General features: G+C 35.6%; 1 protein-coding gene across 10 annotated transcripts in view; it reads left to right on the forward strand.

Moving 5' to 3' along the window:
* Eph (Eph receptor tyrosine kinase) overlaps window positions 1-24,908 on the forward strand; it is a 470,301-nt gene that overhangs the window by 204,431 nt on the left and 240,962 nt on the right. For 9 of the 10 annotated variants that reach the window (XM_081739982.1, XM_081739978.1, XM_081739984.1 and 6 more), the window contains exon 2: window positions 12,889-13,021. In XM_081739982.1, coding sequence (XP_081596108.1) covers window positions 12,955-13,021 — 67 coding nt within the window. In that variant the 5' untranslated portion in view covers window positions 12,889-12,954. Of the gene's footprint in view, window positions 1-11,961; window positions 12,575-12,888; window positions 13,022-24,908 lie in introns of those variants that run through there. The other variant, XM_081739977.1, reaches the window with a different exon arrangement.

Here is a 24,908-nt window from a genome sequence, read left to right on the forward strand (position 1 = left end):
TTATAGTCTGACGGTGCATGGTCTGGAGTATGTGATGGATACATTAAAATCTCCCAGACGAGTTCTTTCAATTTTTGACAGGTCGGTATATGTATGTGGTTTGGCGTTATCATAGTGGTACGATATCCATTTTGTTAACCAGTTCCGGCCGTTTCTTTTGAATTGCAAGGTGCACTTCAGCTAATTTTCGATATTACAAGTCCGTGTCTATCGTTCGGCCCGGCGGCAGCAATTCAGTATTGCAATCCCATCAAACGTACAGAATAACGTTCCTAGGCGTCACTATGAGCTTTACCACAAACTTTGGAGCTTCTTCTTGCTTCAACCACGATCTTTTTTCTGTATTGTTGTTGTAGGTTTTCATCAATCGTGATCAACTGCTTCAGAAATGGTTCGTGTTTCTTACGTTTCAGTAGTTGGAAATTCGATCGAGTAAATGTTTTTGAGGTGACACCTAAACGTCGAGCTTCATTTTGTACTTAGTTTGGTAATGGATGTTAATGCCATTGGCAATGTCATGATTGCTTACATGCTGGTTTTACTCGAATTTTGCAAGAATTTCATCGACTTTTTCTGTGATTGGTCGTCTACTTCAAGAAACACCTTGGACATTGAAATTTCCAGAACGAAAACAATTCAACTATCTTTTGTCTGTTCCTTTCGATAAAGTATGTTGCCTATTAAATAGTACAAATTTCCTCACCAATCTGTGGAGCGTTTGCGCCTCTATCGAAGTGAAATGATAAAATATTATAGCACAGTTTTGCGGTTCATCTTCACGATACACTACCTTAGTTTTGTTGATTCGTAGTTTGGACATCCTAGGTTTTTAATCGCGTTCACGATAATTTTGACTAAATATTTTTCCTGGGTTTTCCCTTCAGTTTCATTCCTGGGTTTTCCCTTCAGTTTCATCTGGGAAATGCTAGGATGGTGCTTGTATATTGTTCAGCTTTGAAAATGTTCGACAGTATTAAGAGTCTTCATCCCGGCAAAATTAAAATACCGCTAATTTTACAGTAATTATGTGATATCTTCAAATAGATAAAAGATAATTGAAATATGAAACAAGAGCACCCTAGACAATATTATTTTGCGTGAGGTATCATTATCACAAGTCACCTAGTGGCTTTCCGTTTTCAGCTGTTTAGAAACGCGAAAATAAATGCCGATTTTCAAAATGGTTCGAAATCGAAAGCAGATAAGTGAGTCGTGATAACGGTTTCTCATCTAAAATAATATTGTCTAGGACGTTCTTATTCCATATTTCGATTATCTTTTATCTATTTGAAGATATCACATAATTACTGTAAAATTAGCGGTATTTTAATTTCGCCGGGATGAAGACTCTTAATGAAACAAAACTGGCTAAATTACTGGATATATATTTGTAACACTTGTTTAACAGTTTCGTCAACGCGACAGCGCCGTCATCAGGTACGTTAAGGGAATGTTACATTACTGAAACTGTTATAGTAGTGCTGTTAATATATACAAGGTGTGATAAGAAAAAGTACAGTGAATGTAGTTGCACAGTGCCATCTATCGATGTTGTATTCATTTCAACTAAAAGTAAGTTCGGTAGCCCAAACCTTTTGGTACAGCCAGTGTCGAGTTGTGACATGTTAGTACTTCCAGAGGCAAAAGAATGATGACGTGTTAAAAGTGTCTGTCGGGCGCCAACATTAAGTTTCGTTCTAAGCTACAAAAAGTGCCAAAGAAGTTCACGAAATATCAAAATCATTGTATGGCGACGAAGCGGTGGCATTAAAGACTATTTACAAGTGGTGTGAACGATTGAAAAAGCGGAAAGGAGCCGGTTGAAAACGAGCAACGATCGAGATGTCTTCCGACATCAAAAACAGATAAAAACGTGTAAAATATGGAACAAATGATTTGTTCAAACAGGCGAATAACTATTCGAGAGCTTTCCGAAGAACTAAACATCTCATATGGGTCCGCGAAAAGCATTTTAACCGCCGATTAAATGGGCAAATGGCTTCCTTCTTCATCACGAAAACGTGCCATTCCCCACCTTGCTTTTGATCCGCGAGTTTTTGGCCGAAAAAAAAAATATTCCTGTTTGTTCACATTCGCTGTTTCCTCCAAATATAGCACCATGCTACTTCTGACTCTTCTCAAAAAATGAACATCGTGCTTAAGAGTCTTCATCCCGGCGAAATTAAAATACCGCTAATTTTACAGTAATTATGTGATATCTTCAAATAGATAAAAGATAATCGAAATGTGGAACAAGAGCGCCCTAGACAAATATTATTTTACATGAGAAACCGTTATCACGACTCACTTATCTGCTTTCGATTTGGAGCCATTTTGAAAATCGGTATTTATTTTCGCGTTTCTAAACAGCTGAAAACGGAAAGCCACTAGGTGACTTGTGATAACGGTACCTCACGCAAAATAATATTGTCTAGTTCGCTCTTGTTCCATATTTCAATTTTCTTTTATCTATTTGAAAATATCACATAATTACTGTAAAATTAGCGGTATTTTAATTTCGCCGGGATAAACACTCTTAAAGGAAAACGTTTTGACACCATTTCTGACATTAAAAGGGCGACGACAGAGCAGCTGAATGCTCTTCCAAGGAAGCCTTCCAGAAATGCTTCCAATCATGAATTCAAGTAAGTTGGAATAAGTACATTGCTAGCCAAGGACAGTACTTTGAAAGAGATTTAATTAAATTCCATGTAAGATTATTACTTTGTTTCTAATTAAGTTATTCATTGTATTTTTTGATCACACCTCGTATATCTAGTACTTTGATCAGTTTGGGGATACTACCTTAACAAGTACAGAACCGAGATGGTCCACCTTAAACTGTAGGTCCACGTCTCACATAGACTTTGCTAAGGGGGACACTAAACATCACTAAATAATAATAATAATAATAATAATAATAATAATAATAATAATAATAATAATAATAATAATAAATTAAAAACTAATGAAAATTAGAAGTTTAACTTCGCCCACACATGTAGGAACGATTGAAAAAGAAACGTGAGATTAGCGGAGAAAATAAACCAGAACTGGGCAGGAACCAAGGTGAAATTATAACAATAGACCTGGGCATTATATTTCATAATTCATGTTGTTTATTCACTTTCATTTCGGAATTTTAATGACACTTTATGTAGGTTAGCGTCCTTTAGAAATTGATAGACGTGATATCTCGTGTGTTGATATTTGAAGTGTCACGTTCTGTGTATTTACCATTCTTACACGAGAGAAAGAGAGAGAGAGAGAGAACTTTAACATCACATGAGTCTAAATATGTTACGTTAGTCTCAGGATCGAGAATTATTTCATTAACCACTTGGAGGACGTGTTTCCACTAACCAATGTGGTGACACCGATCACGTAGACATATGGTCTAGTTATGGTTAATAATCTTACAGTTTGATACAGGTGATATTATTATTATTGTTCGTGGTGTATGTGGGATATTGCTAGGAGACAGACACTCAAGGTTGTGGGAATTTGCTCGTGTGCTTATTTCATTGTGGCGTTCTCTAATAGAAAGCTGGTTATTAGATGTACCCGCCCTTTTTTGACCATTTGGGCGGTATTGGATAATTAAATATAATACTGAAGTCGGCCTTTTCGCCAAATGTCGCTCACCCTCAACTTCATAGCATTTCTAGTATCAAGATCACTTCAGCCCGTGATTGATATCAATCTGCACATTGTCAGTCTAAAAGATACTCAGAACTTGGGGCTCGGAATGTAAATTTGAAATATAGTATATTTGTCTGATCTTCTCTGGCCGTTTGTAAATTTTTCAAACATGAAATTCGATGGAGACTTCGGGGAGATGTCCAGTCGAAGTATTCAAGTCTTCATTCGCGGCCGTGTCCATGTAGTTAATTCGAGTAATTTGCGCCAGTCCGTGGTTCGATCCTTAGTGGGATTACTTGCCTGAGATGAAATCCCGAGTAGTGGTTCGGATTTTACAATAAATATAAGGTTGTTTAAAGAGTATTAAGCCTTTGAAGCCCAAAATTACCATTTTGTTCGGTAACCTGACATTTTTCAGACAATACCAAAATCCCTTCACATAGATCTTTCGTGATTTCTGATTTAAAAAAAATGACTTATGGTTTTCACAGGCCTCTTTCGAAACTAACTAAACACTATTCAGGGATTTCTGCAGAGACCGATACAAATGATAGTCTGATGGTGCCAGGTCCGGGCTATACGGTAGATGCGTTAAAACCTGCAAGCCAAGTTCTCTCAATTTCTGACGGAACATTTCAATTAAATATGAACTCAGTCTGACGTTGTCAGCTTGTTATACATCATCCTTTTTGTTAACAAGTTACGGCCGTTTCTTTTGAATTGCTAGGTGCACTCGAAATAACTGTCGACAGGACATGTACGAGTAGATTACTTTGCCCAAGGATGTTATAAATAGAGGATCTGCCCATATGTATCTTCATCCTATTAAATCGATGAAGCCAAAAAACAACCGAGCATCGGCACGTCTGATTGGCTACTCTCGTTTCTGCCATTGCCTGATTGGCTACTTTCGTTTCCGCCATGATTACTGGCTCAAAACGTTGTGATCCTATTGAGCGGAGTGGGCAGAGTAGGGGTGGCGAAACTGTGACGTATATCTTCAGGATTTTGTTGTAAGGGCAGATCCTCTATTTTATAAGATCCTTGACTTTGCCCGATGGCAGCAGCTCGTGATGCACGATGCCCTCAGAATTCCATCAAAGTGACCTTCCTGAGCTATGAGTGTAAGCTTTGATACAGACGGCGGAACTTGTTCTTATTTCGATCATGATCTTTTTCGCATATTACTATCGTAGGTTATCCACTTTCCATTACTCGTGATTGATTCCTTCAGGAATGGCTTGAATTTGAATTTTTAGTACAGATTCGCTAATAGAAATTTTATCGAGTAAATATGTCAAGTCTCTTTTTGTAGACAAGTTTTCCAAATGGCTTAACGGTGTTTGATAATGAATGTTAATGTCATTGGCAATATCACGATTGCTTTCATGCTGGTCTTGCTCCTCGACTTTTGTCAGAATATCTTTCACTTTTACTGTTATTGGTTGCCTACTGCGAGAAGCATCTTGGATATCGAAATTTGCAGAACGAAAACGATTCTACAACCTTCCATCTGTTTCTTTTGATAAGGTATCATGCCTATAAACAGTACAAATTGGTTCACGGGACTGCGCACCATTTGCGCCTTTATGGAAAGTGAATTGTAAAATATAGCGGAAAATAGGTACACTGATCTTTACAGTGCAATACCTTATTTCTCATTGTAAGAATTCCAACTCTTCTTGGGCCGAAGTGGCTCGGTGGCAGAGCGTTCACCTCTGGTGCGTGGGGTCCCTGGTTTGATCCCAGCTCGCGCCAAGTTGACTTTCTGGTGGACAAACACCGTGTGCGTGGGTTTTCTCGGGGTTGTCCTGTTTACTCCCACTTGATTCATTCCACCATTACATTCATTTCTTATCATCACAGTCTCCTTTAGCCTAGCCAGCATAACGTGGGACGTAAAACTGAAAAAGATTTCATTTTATTCCAACATTTCTTGCACATCTAATTAGCTTCAACTGTCAGCTGTCAAATGATGTCAACTGGCAGCGAACCATAAACCCTAAAATTTGAGACACAAACGCCATGTCGTGCTCATTACCTTTTAGACTACTTGATACATAGCCTCTCAGTGCTGACAAAGCATATTGAACTTCAATGAGCCCATTGAAGTATTCAATATATGCAGGAGTAAGGGAACTACACAAATTAATGGAAATAATATGTACATCTATGAAAGAAATTATGTGAACTGTTCCTTACGAAGAAGTAAAAGAGCAAACATAGTTGGAACTATTGTATTGTCAAGTGTCTGCAAGACGAAAATATTTAGTCTTGACATGTTCATTAAAAAAAAAAATCACTAAAACCGAGTAACAGAATTAAATTTTAGAGCCGAACCCCTCGTGACATAAATTCGTACTACCCGGATACAAATAGTTCTTGATTTCTATAAGACGGGATTTTTTTTTATTACATATGTAACGACATGGCCCTTGCTGCTAAGGCTAATGAGTAGTACACGCGTCTTTGTAGCACGGGATCCCGGGTTGAATTCCTAGTGATAGAAATGTGAAAAGTTTGAACGCATTGTGGACCGGATTCCTTCCGCCTTAAATTGTAGATTTATGTCTTGCATAGTCTCGGTGTTCGGGCGAAGAGGTCCTAAGGCTTTGACTTTGACTTTCAGTTTCGGCGTCCCTCTCAGCAGCGAAGCTACATGAGACGTGGGCCTACAGTTTAACGTGGAATCCGAACCACATGAGCTCCCGCCGGGAATCGAACATGTCTCCCACGCCAGAGGCGCGTACGCTAACCGCTTAGCCACAGGTGAGCTCGAAGAGGTCCTAAACTTCAAAAACATACCTCATATTAGTATTATAGATATATGGATATCGTAAGGACAGAATGTTGCGAGGAGGAGGAGGAGACGATGGTTGAGTGATAGAACATTCACCTCTGGTGCGAGTAGTTCCAGGTTAGATCTCAGGTGATTTCAGTTAGTGGATGCCTTTATTTTTCTTCCTCGGAATTTTCCTTTTCTCCCACATTCTTATTCCACAAATTATTTGACTTTCCCGCTCATTAATCATCCGTGTCCTTTATCCTACAGGACATAATTGTGTGACGTAAAAGAAGAATTTTTATTTTCTTGTAGGGAATGGATGTTTGCCGTATGCATGCTTAATTTGATATACGGTACTAATTTCTTCCTATATTTACAAACTTCTGATAGAACCAGCGAAAGTTATGTTCGTATTCAATACATGTTCTTTCGTAAGTGTGTGAAAACGAAACGATCACTTTTATTACTTTTGGCAGTTTTATAGAAAACTTCGTTGTTAGAGACATTATTCATTGACAAAATAATATATGCATGAAGTAGTGCTTGACCTAACTTAAGATTTAATAATTACTACATAGCATAGTTAAGGAATTAATATTGCTCGTAGAGTTATTAACATAGTAACATTGTAACTTATTTTACCACATCTATTGGCTCATTTCGCATAAATATGGCAAAATTTACAGATTATCCCGGAAGCAAAACTCGAAATTAGCATCAATCAAGTTTTCACGTAGCAAAAATTAAGAAAAGACGGAAGTACATATGTGTGTAGAGTTGATGCAAGTGACAACATCACAAGAAGGCGTTTGTGAAAGTTACTTGGACTTTCTCGCAAGGATATCCTTTTTGGCTTTTCGTCTCGTGGGAAGACAGCAGTGAAGACCCGCCCGTGACCTTTTAAGTTGACCTTTTTCTTCTAGTGTATGATGGGTCACCAAGAGTGCAATAGATGGGGATCCCACCCATCTAGCTATTATTTTCTTTCCTCTTTTACTTGGCCGTATCTCTTGTGAGTGAAAAACCTCTCTTGTGTGTAGATGATAATGTGTACATATACTGTATATAGGTCATGTGTGTAAATTAATCTTTGTTTATTGAATGCGGTGTCTTAGTCTTCGTCAATAAGATGTTTGTATTTCGGCAAATCTTTCCTTCGGCAGAAGAAATATCTGTTTTGCATGCTATCTACTTTCATCTTTTCCGTCTCAAAGATATCTACAGTGATAATATTTGTGCATTTAAAGCGAAGCGAAATTACTAAAGATTCTTTTCGGAAGTCGCAATAACAAACTTTCTTCTTCGTACTGTCACGTATGTAAATTTTGCATGGCGGTCAATGGTAAAAGCGTGCGGACATTTTCTGATTCGGAGGTCCAGTGAGTGCGCACCTTTAACGAAGCCAAAGGGGGGCCGCACCTTCCGGTGGCTATGACTGTCCCCTAGACATGTTGTAATGTATGTCAAGTAATGTAAAACTGTCCTTTTCATTATACAAAAAAGTAACAGCTTCCCAAAATGTGTCTCCTCTTCCCCTCTCCAACCAAGAAATTGAAGCTGGGGTCGTAATTGGTGCTCACAGACCGGCAATCTGCGCCAATGATGATTGGAGATCGGACGTTATTTTGTTATCATACCATAACAATGCTGATAAGAACGGCGGAAAGTTCCGAAATTGAATATAATTTAGTCTACAAACCAAGTTACCTTTGTATTGTCATATCCAAATTCAAGTATCCACTATTATTTTGTTCGTGTGTGTTTCGGGGGGGGGGGGGGTTGAACGGTAAATTTAAAGGAATTGTGCACAAGCACTTTAATGATAAATTTAAGAGGATGGCCACTGCATTGAAGGGCTTCTGGTTCTATTTAATACCATCGTTAGTTCGTGGTAGGTACAGTTCAGAACTTCATATAATCAGGAATTAGTATTGTAACGTAATACGGTATTGTCTTTTTATTATTTTTAAATGGGCGGAATAGAAGGAGGGAATTCTTATTCCTAATATATTAAAGAGTTTGTATAGTCATTTGATGTACGGTGTATGTGTATTCACATTGTCTTATTATCATTTAGCCGCCGCCTATCTCTTTCGTACTCGTTTCCAGCCTCTTTTAACTTTCTCTGACGCATTTTGTTCGTGTGCGTGTGCGTGTGTTTATAGTGTTCGCAAGTTCGTGAGTAAACTATTTGGGTTTTCTTCACCAAAGAGGGGAGTGTCACTCTTTTTCTTTCTTTTTTTTTTTTTCCTTTCTTCATGCTTTTTCATGTATATATGAGCGCTCAACATGTAATACCTCTAATCATGCTCAATTTACCAAACCTTTTACGCAGAAAACCACCGTATACCATCGGTGTAGTATGATTGTTTTCGGTTTCTCAATCGGTGGAGGTAAACGGCCATTTGAACAATGGTTGTGTGTGTTGTTTCACCTTCATCACGGAGTGAACGGTGTCATTATGAATGCAAATTTGTCGATTGTGTTTATTGGATGAGTCTTCTGAAGTCCTTTCAATACAAGTTTCTTTTTGTTTCTTTATGTCTTCAATACAAAAGGTTTAATCAGTGTAGTAGCTACTGGACTGAAATTTCTGTAGTAAAGAGCATTTATATTTATTTACTTTGTAGAATACATTTCTTAATAAGCAGGAGGTAACTAATACCTTCAATTACTATTACACAATTCTTTTTCCATAGTACTGCCGATTGAGATGATGAAAAATATTAAAATATCGCATATCGAAATAACACAATACCGAAAATGTTGATATAGGTATTGATTAGTAATATTTTTTGACATTAGTGTTTGGATTTTTTGAAAATATCGAATGATTTGTATATCGAAGTATTGATCGATCGATTAGTATATCGAAATATCGCACAGTCCTACTCCCATTACTGTTAATTACGTTTGTAATTGTAAAATTACAGACACATTGTCCCTCATGGTAATGACATCGTGCCTCAACCTGTATATACTGAATGTTAATAATTAGTGAGGTTGATGTATCAAGAAGATTTTTCTAGAAAGAAAAGAAAAAGAAATGTTTTGGTTTAATGTCCCACGGTTATATCCTTTAGGCTAAATGAGACGGATGAATGTGAAATTATTTTTTGTACTCTCCCACCGGGAATTGAACCCTGAACACGGGTATCAAAGACCACTAGCCCAGCGGGGAGGGCAGGAAGGTTTCTAGATTGCGTGAATTACTTGCTTACAAATAAAAACGTGACATAATGTGTATTTTTTTTCACCCTTCTGAAATTTTAAATATATCATTAATATCTACTAGTTGAACCTGCTCTAGCGCATCATTCTACTATGAGTATGAATTTTCTCCCTATCTTCCCATTGAATCTATCTCTCTCTACATTTCTCTTTACAGGCATAAGTGAAAGATGAGTGGTGAATCTTAAAGATGATAATAATAATAATAATAATCATCATCATCATCTGCTAGCGAAAACGGCATGTTTCTAGATCTTGAGGTTTCTGACATATGCTGCAACAATATTTAATTTCCCTGTAATTTTTTACCAATTGCGCGTAAATCAAAATTAACGTCACCATTGTTCTTCCGATTAAATTTGCGCCTTAAATCATGTATCACATAACCCTATTCCTATTTTTAAAACTTAACCTTAATTCAAAATGGCGGATTTCAAGATGACCGCCGTCAGGTATACCCTTACTATATGACTTCCCCCTAGTCCTAATATGTACCCATATATTTGTTATTCACCTTTTGTCGTTACAAGAGGTCTTACAGGGCTTTTACCTCCAACTGTATGAAGACTATTCTGTACTTCCATGTGATGTTCTGGTAGCTGTATCTCCTAAACCCCTGGAGCTTCGCACCTAAAACTTCACTGAAATACTGACCACATTTAGTACTACTTTCTCATATGTGTCTCAGTCAGCAACTCGATTCACCCAAACGTAAGGTTTACTTGTGAGAACTCATTGCAGAAAAGAACTGGCCACAAGATCATACACATAGAATTTTAATTTATTATAGATGAAGAGAATTATGGGTGCCGGATATCCTCACAAGATTGAGGGAGTCATTCGATGACGTGACGTAGTTTTCTTCTGCATCAGAGAAGTAAGGTGGTTGTAATAATGAATTATTATAAAAACCATAGGCATTACTGTTCAAATTATTATTTTTCTATTTAACAACTTCGAGATAGTCTTGCAAGACCAATCTATTGAGAACGCCTGAGTAATCACTAACAGAAGCAATGGGGAAGAAAGGTCTCATATTTAAAGAAACCGTCCTGGCATTCGCCTGGTGGAACTGGAGAAAAATCCTAGAAAATGTCACAGTAATAATTCAAACTCGGGCCTTTCGAATTGCGAACCTACAACTCTTTTGGCTCAGTGATAGAACGTTTACCTCTGGTGCATGGGGTCCTTGGTTCGATCCCAGCTCGCGCCAAGTGAACTTTGTGCTGGACAAATCTCGTGTGCATGGGTTTTCTCGGGGTTCTGCCGTTTCCTACCACTTTATTCATTCCACTTTATCCATTCGATTAAGTTTAAAGATATAAGTGTACTGAAATTAACGTATCCTGAAAACATATTTAAAAGAAATTATAAATTTTCTTTTAAAGAGGACTGTAGCCCGTAGAATATTCTAACTAATAAAAGTGGTTTTACTTTAAAAAAAAAAAAAATTGAAAAGCTCGGTTATAGAATATCGAAAAGCAACCTAAACAAACCGAATGGGGACGGATGTTCATTTATACTGTATGAACTGGTTCGATTGGTAGTAGCTTAGGTTCTCGTATGCAATGTTCAACGCTGAATAGTAATTCGTAGGCTTGAATGAGCAGTCCATACCACTTGATTATTAAAAAAAAAAAAAAAAAAAAAAAAAGCCAAATAGGTGTTTATATGAGCTTTGACCCTTGGAGTACTTAGCAAATTGAACTCGAGGCCTTTATAGTTTTTGTGGTAGTTCCCCCTCCCCTGTTTTAAAGCTGTATTCTTTATACTAACGCACATACATACACAGACACACATATGCACGTGTGTAGTGTAAAGTTTTATGCATTGAAGAATCTTTACTGTGATATCCAAATGCTTATTCCGTGCAGTTGAGCCTCTGTAGGTTTACTGCTACTTCTTTTTCCCTTTTACCCAAGGGGGAAGAAGCTCGCTGCAATCCAGTCCAGTAATTGACGAAACTTTTTTTTGTACCGTAAAAAAAAAGAAGAAGAAGTTCAAGGGAAGGGAGTTGGAAGAGGTGAGGTCGGCAAGATGGACCCAGCTCGCATAGCTATGGTGCTATTATCAATAAAAAGCCTTGCCTACCAACCAGTGTCATGGTTTTCTTGTTCTTTTCTTGAAACAGGTTTCTCGCCTCCTTCTACCCACTTCTTCAGTACCTGCAGCTATTGTCTTGGCTCATGCTGACGATAGAGGCGAAACTGTAATTTCTTTGCCTGCTAATGAAGGTCTTATGAACAGAATAGGTTTGGGTAAGCCTGTAGCTTTTTGGTTGGTCTTGTCGTCTTCCATGTTTTGAGAACTGTTCTGGAATGGCTGCTCCTCAAGCTTGTCGTGCTTGAGTTGCTCTGGCGACTGTAGAAGTCGCAGTTTTCTCTGTTCTTCTTGGAGGCATACATGTAGAAGAATCACTTTTTATGTCCCATTCTCGTTACTTGTATAGTAAGCGCGTTGTGTGTGTGTTATGTTGCTTGTGTGATACCTGGCGAACGAATGAGTGACTGACCGAGCGAACGCTGAATACCCTCCTTGCTTCTTTGGTTGGTGTGGCATTGCGCACCGGATGTGGGCTGAGCCTCTTCAATCAGTTGATGTTTGGAGTGAAAGAACAAGAAAACTATTTGGCATAAAGTTGGAAGAAAAGGTAGCAGAATGGTAGTTGTGTGTGGTGTGTATCAGATGGATTTCTTGTTCACGTTGATTTAGTAGTGTGGTTTTGTGGTTTGTTGTGGATGGACGTGCTTAGAGACATGGCGGATGCTGATTCTTTTGGAGCATCGCAAGAACATGTCTTCTTCGCTCGAGTTCATACAGTGTGTTGTTCCACGCTACCGTCGTAGGACATGATTTCGAACCGAAGTGTTTGCGTGGATGGAAGAAAGTTTAGTGGAGACATTTTCGAGTGCCAAGGTTACTTATTTTCTGAAAGAAATGTATTTTCATTAAGAATTTTGTTAAGAAAGTGCTCACCCTTGAAGATCTGTCCATAACTTCTTGTGTCTTTTCAAAATACGAATCGTACGTTGTTTTTTTAAAGGACCAAACCAGCAACCTCATTCTTGTAATCTGTCTTTTCTAATTATGATCCAGCAATTAATGGTGTGAAACATTTTAGTGATCGTTCTTTCTTTAATGCCAATCTACTGTTAATGTAGTGTTAGTTGAATGCAGTGTGCTTTTGATGGCGTGTTTTAACAACATCGTGTGTTTTTCCGTTGTTTCAGTGGCAAGTTGAAACTTCACCCATGCTGTAGTATAGGCAACAATAAGAGCCATTGCCGTCGAAGACGATGGGCAAGTTCCTATTGTGCGTCGCGACGGCAGTGCTGCTGATCTGGGTCGCGTCCGCTGAACAAGGTAAGAACATAATTTTTTTTCTTTTTATTCTTCTTTTCTAATTTTGTGGCAAAAAAATATATATTAATTTTTATATATGTATAATGTTGGCAAATAAGCATTCATAACCATGTATTTAGAGTAAACAGAGATACATTAACACCATTCATGTCACAGTAGAACGAATATACCTTTAGCATTGGGGAAACACGCTCCTCCCAGATTTTAACTTAAAAACTGTTAAACGCATAGTGCGGTTCTCCAGTATATATAAACAAGACCGTAATCAAGAAGCTATTTTTCCATATTCATGTAACCTTAGGAAAGAAAACAATACAGAACTATTAGTTTATCTTCAGAAGTAATCAAAAATATCTAGTGAAAAATATACATTTTTAGTCTTTATTTTAAAATAATAATAATAATAACCTTCAAAAAATCCACTGAAATGTCTCGCAGAAATTGGAATATTTTCCAGAAACACATGAAGAAAATAATAACAAAATTAAACCTTCAAATATTGGTCAAACAACAGTTGAAGTACAGCATAAGCTAATGTACGTAGTTTATAAAGATTATTTGAAGGGAAGTTTGTTCTTGCATTCCATACTAGAAAATATACAGTACTTCGGCCCTTCTTGTACAGAGATTAACATATTTAAAAGAGTTAATAGTAGTTACCAGTGTTAGTTTTCTCTTTAGCCAAACTTCAAAGATAACTAGTTTGATGTGTAAGCTGTTAACAGTTTTGTTTTTTAATAAGAGTCTCGTTTCTTTTTAAATTGTTTTGAATTGTTAAAAAAAATATTCAAAGTAGGCCTACGTATTAATATTTTCCTGAAGTAGTATTTCTACATTGGACTAGCAATTTTTAGTTTAAATTTGCTGTTCTTTTTTAAAATTAATTTAATATTATTTTGAACAAATAGACCAATATAGGTAGAGGTCTGTTCGGATAATTAAAATAATATCCGCAGACCCAATATCTCTATTATCCGGACCCGCATTTCGGGCCACAGATAGTGGTGAGATAGCAAACGCGAAATTTGTTCGTCCTACAACATTGACAATTTTAAAAAGTAATTTTAGTAGTTCTTGACCAACAATTTTATATCTCCCCCTTTATAATATCGTAACTCTTATAGTATCAATACAATTCAAGCTATACATTCAATATTATATCTTTGTATTGTAAGTCAGTTACACTAAATAAAATGTAATGAAATTCATGGAAACTAAAATACGAAATCAGCGAAAAATTTGCTTAAGACCTCGTCAAATCCAGATTTCTGGCAAGACCATTTCTATCAACTAATTTTAAAGCAAACCCTTTTTCTTTATTTATGGTAACTCATAAGATATAATTGTCTACTCAGAATGCAAAGTTAAAAACAGAGATAAAAACTACTCCACAAAGAAGAAACATATATAACACAAACTGCGACAAAATCAGATTAGTACTTCATGATTATTATAGGGTTTTAAAGTAGATAAATAAAACAATTCACAAAACTCAATTTTGTAGTGGTACTTATTTGTTTGGATTGGGTAATCAAATTTTATGTTGTAAACAATCAATATTATTTAGAATAACGATAACTAAAATGCTTATCTTTTCACGAACAAGTGCAGTTTTATCTGCCATTCGCACAAGAACTAAAATTATATCCGTATCCGTGTGGACTTCTAAATATAGAGACTGAGCGCCACACAAGTACAAAATGTATCAATTAGATACGGATCGTCTGACACACTTCACTGTGTTAAATACTGTATTTTGCCCTTATAACTTTAATATATAAATCAATTAAATTTCGACACACACATCTCTTGATTAGGCTAACGGACAATATTATGCACGAACAAATTTGTCATTTGTACATTTTCAATTTGAGATGATAATTTTTATGCCATTTTATGTGTTACATGAAACGTTCTAGTATGTTGTTTTTATGCAGATAACATATCACATGAATCATGAGAGTTCTTCTTATGAATTCTCCGTACGCATGTGAATCTATAAGAGCGCCGAGTTTTCATAATCAGTTGAGTGTTCTAATTCATAATCCAAAACCCGGATCTGGAGTATGGAATATTCCAGGCTTAGCAGGGGATTCTCCCTCGGAAAGTTTGGAAAATGGCCCTCCTTAACACGCGATTTGTAGGTATTTTAGAATATTATTATTATTATTGTTGTCAGTGGCGGCTTTAGTGGGTAGACTGCCTGGTTAGGCACGGATCTACCCCAAAATTCTGAAAAATATATTATCATAAGCGCTAAAAGATACAATAAAGAATAAATACATTTTCCACTATTTATAATAATGGTAGATAATTACTTAACAAATAGCATCAACCACTACTCAAATTAAAATCCTAAACTCGCCCCTTATTATTATTATTATTAATAATAATAATAATTATTATTATTATTATTATTATTATTATTATTATTATTATTATTATTATTATTATTATTATTATTATTATTATTTGTTATGGTGGAAAATATTCTTGAATGAGAATATGTCAACGTTACCAGAGGGGTTTCAGGTTCTCGTCACGACATTCTGAACGCTAAGCTTTGGGTTTATAAGATTTTAAAACTTAAAAAAGCGAATGAAATTATATTTAAATGGAACAAAATTTATGGTCATGTTCTCATAGTAAAGCAAATTGAAATGGAAGGCTTGTCTTTAGTTCAAAAATTAAAGAGTTCTTACGGAATTTGTAATTTTAATCTTCTAAAAAATACATCAAACAGTCGATTGTTTGATGAAAATGTTAGCCATAGTTCGAGATTCGATTTAGTTGACACTTATAGGTTCTGAACATGGCATAATCACGTTTTTGCTTTCCTTTTTTCTTCTTTTAATTCTTTTTCTGTTTTCTTATTTTTGCTTCTTCTGTGGGGCTGATGAAACTCTTGGCAGTTGAGAAATTAAAATTTTCCTTGATTATCGATCTTCACTATGCTCCATACTTTTTTTTTTAATTAGTGTAACTTTAAACCAATATAAAGTATAAACAATTTGAAAAGTGAACCAGATCATATCTTTTAAAAAAAATGTTACTAAAAGAACTAATGACTGTTTACATTCCTATCTTACAGATCAGAAAAATAAGTGCACATTGTTTGACGTCATAATTGCTGGGCACTCAAATTGATCCACTTCATTAAATAGCTTGAAAACAATTATTAATCCATTTTGATAGCATTTTCACAATATCAACTGATTCACTTTCCAAAAGAAATTAACAAAAGTAATGTGGGAGTTAGTTAATGACCCTTAATACTACTTTCCTTTAATTTGATTTTACTTAAATCACGTGCGAGATAACGTACTTCTGTTATGCTATTAATTTAGTAGAGATACCGCATCCTAATAAAAAATCAATATTTTTCCACCTCAGGAAGATATATAACAAATAATTTCTAAAATTACCATTTCGAATTTTGTCTGTTTCAGTCCTCTTTGTTCCTTAAATAATAATAATAATAATAATAATAATAATAATAATAATAATAATAATAATAATAATAATAATAATAATAAAAGTATTATTATTATTATTAATGGACTGAAGTGACTTCATTCATGTTGATTGCGCTGTATTGAAGTTAACTGCGTTAACTTATATAGAAGTTACATAGATCAAAGCTAAAAATTTAATACACAATTCAATAATATATAAGAAAAAAACGAAGTTTGATAAACTCGCAAACAAGATGTATGTGAACATACGTATTCATTATATTAGAAAATTTAGAAACTTTTATGTTTGATTAAAATTTGTTACAACTACTTTTATAGAAAATTATGTAGCTATGAACATTTTTGTCAAAATGTTATCTTGATAATTGTACAAATTTCTACAGTCAAAAATGAAATAATAAGTAATTAATGGGAAGATTATCCCCGAATCTAAGCTTAACAAACGACAGGATGGCCCAAAAGTAGGTATACAGTACTGTACGGATCAGCTCATTGCATTTTATATCATTTCTTATTGTTATCCATCAGGCTGACTTAGTTTCTTTATTATTTGTTCTTAATGTTTCTTATTTACATCTTAAGAGAAGAAAAAAATAAACCCATAAGCTAGAATGTTATACTTGATCAATTCAGGGATGTATACGTACTTTTGGGCCACCCTATATATAGCTTCCAATAAACTCATCCCTCTTTAAAAATACAAATTTTGAACTTCTTGTATAGGGATATTTCCCTCAATGTTCGCTCCCAGGCCTGAAATACAAACATTAAAAAGCTTGTTTGAGTTCCACATAAAAATGAAAACCTGTAGTAAAGTATTTGCTTTGTCATTCATATTCAGTTGTATTACATTGAATTCCTGCAAACTCCACTTTTAAACTACAGTATATTGACTTGTTTGGACTAATAAACAATCCAATCGAAGAAAGAGACCAGAATAACAAATTAAATTTCAGATCTAAGGGAATTAGATTCGTGCCGGAAGGCACGGTCGTAAAACAGTTGAACATTCAATTCTATCAGATCTTTGAGTTTTTAATATTTACGTTTGTAATGATTGTAAAATTTCATCGTAGTCAAATTTTAGACTATATAATTTTAGACTATATATTGAAGAAATTTACATACATTTTGTCAAAAGTGGCCTACCTCCTTTCTTCGTTGTCAATGTCTGACAATGAGTTTTATATAGGTAGTCATTTTGATTAGTGTGTTCATTCGAACCGCACGTGAAATAAAATATACAATATGAATATAGACTAATATGTATACAGTAGCAGTTATACATAGAAATACATGAAGTATGGGAAGAAATTTTATAATACTATGTTATTAGCATTTAAGAAAAAAAAAATCCAAACATGATAAATATATACACAGTGGACAATTGATCTTGATACACCTGTGTAACTTCTAAACTAATGGACAAAACCCTGAAATTTTGTATCATGCATATATCGGAAGAGGGACATTGTTTAGCATACTTCATGATAGAGCAAGGTCAACAGCGTTGTCAACTGAACATGATTTTTTAAATGGCCTTACGTTAGGTTATTGCATATTTTAAATTTACATGTAAAACTAAAATATCCAATACTACATCTGTCATTCATTGTTGCAAACTAAGGACACTACAGTCAAGGGCGTCGATTTCTCTGTAAATTTGGGGAGACCCATTCAGATGCAGAAGGCATATATGAGGATTTTAAGACAAACTGCATTCAAATTATGGCAAATATTGTATATTCATACATACAATGTGGGGGCCCACATGAGCTTAGGGAAGGGGGGCACCAGGATCGGCACCCTTGACTTCAGTACCACAAACATTCAAATTTTGGTGGCCTCGACAGTAGTAATAACGCAAATGAGACAGATGGAACAACGCACATTTTAACGCAACGACGGGACACAAGAAGAATGTTATCATTACTTTTTATTCAACCGATATACAGGATGTTTCAAAACAACACCGACAACTTGCGAGGTGATTCCTGACACCAAGATAAGACAAAAAGTATAGACCAACCTGGGTGCACAAATGCTACCTTTCGGAGTTATAGGCTGCCAATCATACGGACTAACATGACCATAGATGCCGAAAGCCCAGATATCTAATTCCTAATCCTAATCCAAAAATTGCATGTGGAACTAGTATATGTATACAATGAAACTTATTGAGGTAATGCATTTTGTGCTATAGTTCGAAGTGTAAATTCTCATGCTCAATTCTTGATTCATAAATCTCTGTAACCCACATTTGAAAACCAAGGAACGTCATCAATTAAGCTGTTATAGCGGGAAATAGTGAAGTAATTCTAAGCTTTTGCTGTTTTACAAGTCAGAATGCTTTTCCTATTTTCGTTACATCGTTAGTTGTCGTCGTTCAGAGTTTTATTTTCTTCTTCTTTCATGATACGGATGAAATTCATTTAAAAATGTTTGACTAGTTTTTAAGTTAGAAGAGGATAGTGTTTGTTGGAAACTCTTTAATGTAGCTGCCAGTATATTGTAGATGCAACAGCTGAATCAGTCAATTAGAATGCTGTGTTCTGCCTTAAAGAAAATGACATTGTCTGTAAATAAGCAGAAAACTATACTCAGATGGGTAGATCCGTTCCGGACTTACTGACACTTCTATTTCTGTACGCTACGGTATATCTGTAATAATTTTGCGTGGCGTGGATAGAACAATGTGTACGTTCGAGACAACAAAACACTACATTTGTTGAAATTTAGAGTAATTGAAGTGGACTAACCATTTAAAATTGATTCTGATTGTGAAACAACTTGTTTTTCTTATGAGAACAATGAAAGGATATACAAGTATGAAGAACAAAAAATGCCATGGTACAGTGAACAGCAGTGTCCTTTAAAATATATCATTTGTTTACTTTTTATAGGTGTTGCTGAGATATTTAAAACAATTTTAGAGCTAATAAAGTTATTAAATAACTTAAGAATGTTCTACTATATATGAATCATTTGATTCCACTGATGAATTAGGATATGTAATTTAGTTAAGGAAGGAAGTTTTTTTCAGTTCATAGAAACCTTGAAATAATTGACACTAATATTACACGATTATTCGTCCGTAAATGAGAGTTGTCCGGTACAGTGAGGTGACAGAAATTTAAATTGCTCACATTAATTGTATGCGTTAGTTATTAATGGAAATATATGCTGCTATCGCAATACTGTACATTCTAGTTTCTGATGCCATGAGGGGGGAATTTCCTCTGTAAACAAACAAACAGAGATATCGCTGTAGAATATGTTCATAGGGAGTGTCTTTTAAAACGTACTGTTCTCAACCTGGTTTTAACATAGTACTACTTTTAGCCCCGTTTATTGGAATCCCCTCCTCGGGAAAAATCTGAAATCATCAGTGCCTGGTAGGTACTTATACGATTTATGCAGTCGTGCTTTCCTTAGCGACAATTGGTTCTGATTGACAATCTATCGATGTGGACGTTCACTATGGTCACTTTGTAAATACCAGATACTAATTGGTTAAAATTTTGCAAAATATATACAGGTTTACATTCTAAAAATTCGACCATCCGTTCATTCAAATTTCCGTAATGGACTTCTGACAGCATTTTCAAATTTATCGCATTGGGGAGTGTATTTTTTATTTTTTTTATTTTTCTGGAGGCGACATTTTTAATTTTTCATGGCGCTGTAATCGATAATCAGGTGTTGAGTCTTGCTTGCACTGCTAATAGGGATGCCTTCTCATTCCGTATTCTTTAGAACTGTTTTATTCAGTTGTTGAACATTGAAAGTTGATTTGCTTTTCAGTTTTGCCCCTTTAAAGGACTGTACGGGTACTTATGTTCCGTTCAATATAAATATATTTTCGTTTAAATATCAGTTGTTGGTGTAGGGTAGAATAAACTATCTTCTTTTCTGAAAAATAGCCAATCACGATTAATAATTAGATTTCTGAGCTGTAGGCAGCTATTGCCGTGCTAGCCCTCTCATGTGTGAGGGATGACGTTCTTCAGCGATTATAATGATTGGGAATTGGGAGAGAAAGAAACGAATGGGGAAGGGAAGAAGCATCCTGGGAGCAATATGTGAGGTGCCATGCCGGCATTTGTCTGGCCTGAACGAGGAAAACTTCACTGAAGGTGACTGACCTGAAAAGCTTTTACAGTTTTTTTGACCGAGTGTACCTACCGAGAATCGAACCCTAGATCGGTTAGTTCATGTTTCTTTGTTACAAAAGAAGCCCATGTTTCTTTTATACTACTAATGGAAAGTAATAGAGATAGATATTAACAATAGGTTTTCTCGTTTGTTGAAGTAAACTTGAAGGACTGAAGCACAAACACTTTGACGTTGATTTGACTAAATGAATTTATAACGAAATGAAAGACTATGCAAAAACTGAAGTATGCAGACATGATTAGAAGAAGAAAAAAATAAGGTTGTAGTAAATAAATAATAAAAGAATAGCGAAGAACAAAGAGATCTTGGAGGACAGCCTGCCTTAATTGACGTCAAGGCAGAAAGAGCTACAGAAGACACTGGTTGATGACCAGAACTAGCCCGAGGGTGACACAGGATAGGAAAGAGAGGAGGATGGTTCTAATGGTGGTGAGGTTATTTTCTTGCCTTATTTTTTTTCTTTTTCCCATTCGGCCGTGTCTAGACTTACCTGAAATGTTCTCTTGATGTCCATATGTCGCAGTTTGATGCACAAAAGAAGTAAATTGCCTATCACAGAACAGCGCGTGATATTTTCTCCTACGCGTTTCATGTTCACCGTCATTACGGAGTATATATAATTTTTTATTTTAATCAAATGTATGCTTGTATTATTGGTTATTGTTTTTAATTGCCATTAATTTGCATTTTCTTAATGTGCAAAAGTCGAGTCATTACTGGCAAAAACCATTAAAGTTGGCTTTCCGGCAATAATGTTTATATAAAGTCATTTGCCATATTTGGGCGTCCCAAATTAGTTTGTTATCTTCAAAGTGGAAGAGGTGTAAAAAAAAAAAAAAACCAAGAGAAGACTTCTTACTGCCAAGTAATTTTCCAATTATGTCCTTAATTATCATTATCGTTATTATTCTGTGTCGGTCGTTTGCAGGACTCGCTTATATTCCCACTTCTTTCCCCCTGCTGTGTCTGTCACTATTGGATATATTTGATATGTGTAAGGTCAGCAACCAGGATTCTAGCCCTTTTTCGAAAACAGTTTTCCATCAACAATACCAAGGACCTCCTCCAAAATCAATGCAAATGATTTGTGCTGGAGTTGTTTTAAACTATAATTTTGTGTACGTTTATATATGTATGTGGCTAATCCTTTTGACAATGAGATCTCGGAAACTACAGGCTCTAGAAAGATGACGTTTTCACTGATCGATTGCAAATTTAGTCTAGATTGTCCAGTTCTAATTGAATATTTTAAAAAACATGGCCATTATTTCTTTATTACATTTTTACGGATACATTGGAAGTGTTGAAATTAAAATTTAAAAAAAAATCCTACACATTATACATTCCAACACCATATTGTAGTATATAGGGGTTGTATATATATCAGGCGTTTGTTTCATGGCCAAATAATAATGAAAAATGAAAGATAACCATTTCTTCAGTCTAAGATGAATCTTTATTTTTGGAGTGTTTTGCCCAATGAACACCATATATAACTGACATTATAATTAATTGTGTATGTAATGTATGTGCTTGTTACATACTGCATGCAAGAAGAAAGAAAACACTGGTCATACATGAATTAGAAACTCCAACCGGAAGTAGGCTCAAATCTTGCAAACGGTGCGAGATATTGAGAAAAAATAATCGAAAAAAATCTCCCCTTTACGATACCCCTTGCCTTTTTTTTTTTTTTTTTTAAAATGTAAGACGTCTTTCACTTGTGTCTGTAAAGGGACATGTACAGATGTGAGGAATAACAAGGAGATTCATGCTCATATGTGGATGATGCGATGTGTAGAGAGCGCAGGTTCAGCTAGTCTATATATTAAAATGCAAGGTTTATATGTTTGTCCGCAATCCTCTCGACAATGAGATCTCGAAATCACAAGTGCTAGAAACGTGCCGTTTTCACTGGTCGATTCCAAATTTTGTGTAGATTGTCCAGTTCTAATTGAATATTAAAGAAACATGGCCGTTATTTCTTTATTGCATTTTAGGGGTACACGAAGTGTTGAAATTTTAAGTAGCATCATATCCTACGATTTATACATCCCAACACCACATAGTTGCATTTAGGAGTTGCGTGTCTCGCAGGCGTTAGTTTCATGGCCAATTGGTAATGAAAAACGAAGTATAACCATTTCTGCAGTCTAATATGAATCTTTCTTGTTGGAATGTGTTGCCCACAGTGACATTATAATTAGTTGTGTATGTAATGTATTTGTTTACTATATGCTGCATGCAAAAAGAAAGAAAACAGTGATCATACATGAATTAGAAACTCCAACAGGAAGTAGGCTCAAATCTTGCAAATGATGCGAGATATTTAAAAAATAATCGCAAAAATATCTCCTTTATGTGGTACCCCTTGCAAATTTTTATCAAGACGTCTTTCACTTTTGTCTGTAAAGGAACATGTACAGGTGTTGTAAGGAATGACAAGGATATTAATGGTCATATGTGCAGAGGCGGATTTAGGAGGTAAAAACTAGGGGGCCAGTCAAAACCTAGACTATGATAGGTATATCATCTTTACTATAAACTTTCAAAATTATGTACATAATAGCTTAAATTATTTTTGTCTTTCAAAAATCTGCGGGGTCTAGGCCCCCGGCCCTGGCCTAGATCCACCATTGCATATGTGAATAATGAGCTGTGTAGAGAGCGCAAGTTCAGCTAGTCTATTAAAATGCTAGGTTTATATGTTTGTACGCAATCCTTTCAATGAGATTTCAAAGACCACAAGTGCTAGAAACGTACCGTTTTTCACTGGTCGATTCCAAATTTTGTATAGATTGTCCAGTTCTCATTCAAATGTCCAAAAATCGTGTCGTTATTGTTCTATTTAACATTTTAGGGGACGTTTTGAGCACATAAGATTATCATTGTTGCAGGCCGAAACTACGGTGTTAGGCAACCAGTAGAGAAGTTACCTATGACGGGTTGACAGACATTGCAGGCGCTTTGCTTAAATCTGAATTGCAAAACCCATAGCATGCTGGCAACTTCAAAGGCCTCAAGAAACGTAATGAGGCGTACTTGGACGGATATGGATTTATTAGAAAGAATATTTCCACTTGATATCGTGTTACGTCTACAAATTTGCTACAAACTCACTCCAACATCTATACATAGCAATTCACTTCCGTTGTGAGTCTCCTATCCTTTACTTGTGTGAGTAAGGCGACATGCACAGTGGGAAGGAGAATCATGGTTATAACAGAACAATTCGCTGAGTAGACAGCGCAGGTTCAGCTAGTAAATTGTAAATAGCAAACACCTCGCCAGGTTGTCTGTGTTGTTGAACAGTGATTGCTATCTTAAATGGTGAAATCACTTGGATATTACAAGGTAGAAACCAAGTTTGTATTGAAATGAAGATTTAAAAATTGACTCGATACCTGTGGAATAAAGTCATTCAAATCATTAATAGCTTACTCCCCTTTTTTTAAAAGGAAAAGATTGTCTTGAAACTAAGCTCCGAAGGGCTTCAATTGTCCAGGTGTTAGATATATATACATGGTTATGCCGAACATAAGTACAATACTGTGGGCAACGCAAGAAAGCTCCTTGTATTCCATATTTACTCGAGCGTTTGCTAGGCAAATGTCTCTCCAACGTTGTGATTGAGACACTCGCCAATTTTTTCGCAATTTTTTTCATTCAGGTAGCTTTTTCAATTGTCTTCAGAACTGTATGTTAACACCATTTAGCTTTCTCCACTCATCTCCATGTACTCATCTAATCCAGCTCAGCTTGATTGTTGGGAGTACAAAGGAATCCATAGGTCAACACGGTAGTGTATTAGAGCTTTGCGATATTTCGATAAATTACTCGATTGATCGATATTTTGAAATGTTCCTATGAAAGTGTTACAGATCGATCTTTCAGGTTTTTAAAATCAATTTTCAATGTTTAAATATTTTTTCGATAATTTAATATTTTTCGATTGATTTATATTATCAATTGAAACTCGATTTATATAAAGTTTTGGTATATTATTGATATCGATTTTTGATGTCCGTATCCAGGTGTCGCACAAACCTGTAGAGAGCCATAATTGAATTTCCTATGAAGGAAACCAATTATATGGTGTCATCGTTTATAGTATTATGTAATTAAACAAACTCTAATGCAATACACAGTATTGTGTAACGCAAAGCCACTCTTCTTTCTCGACAATATGGATAATGCTAGTTTCCATTCTAATACTGTATGACCACGAAGAGTCT

This window comes from Thermobia domestica, chromosome 15 (genome assembly GCF_964235325.1).
Source record: "Thermobia domestica chromosome 15, izTheDome1.hap1.1, whole genome shotgun sequence".
Lineage (NCBI taxonomy): Eukaryota > Metazoa > Arthropoda > Insecta > Zygentoma > Lepismatidae > Thermobia > Thermobia domestica.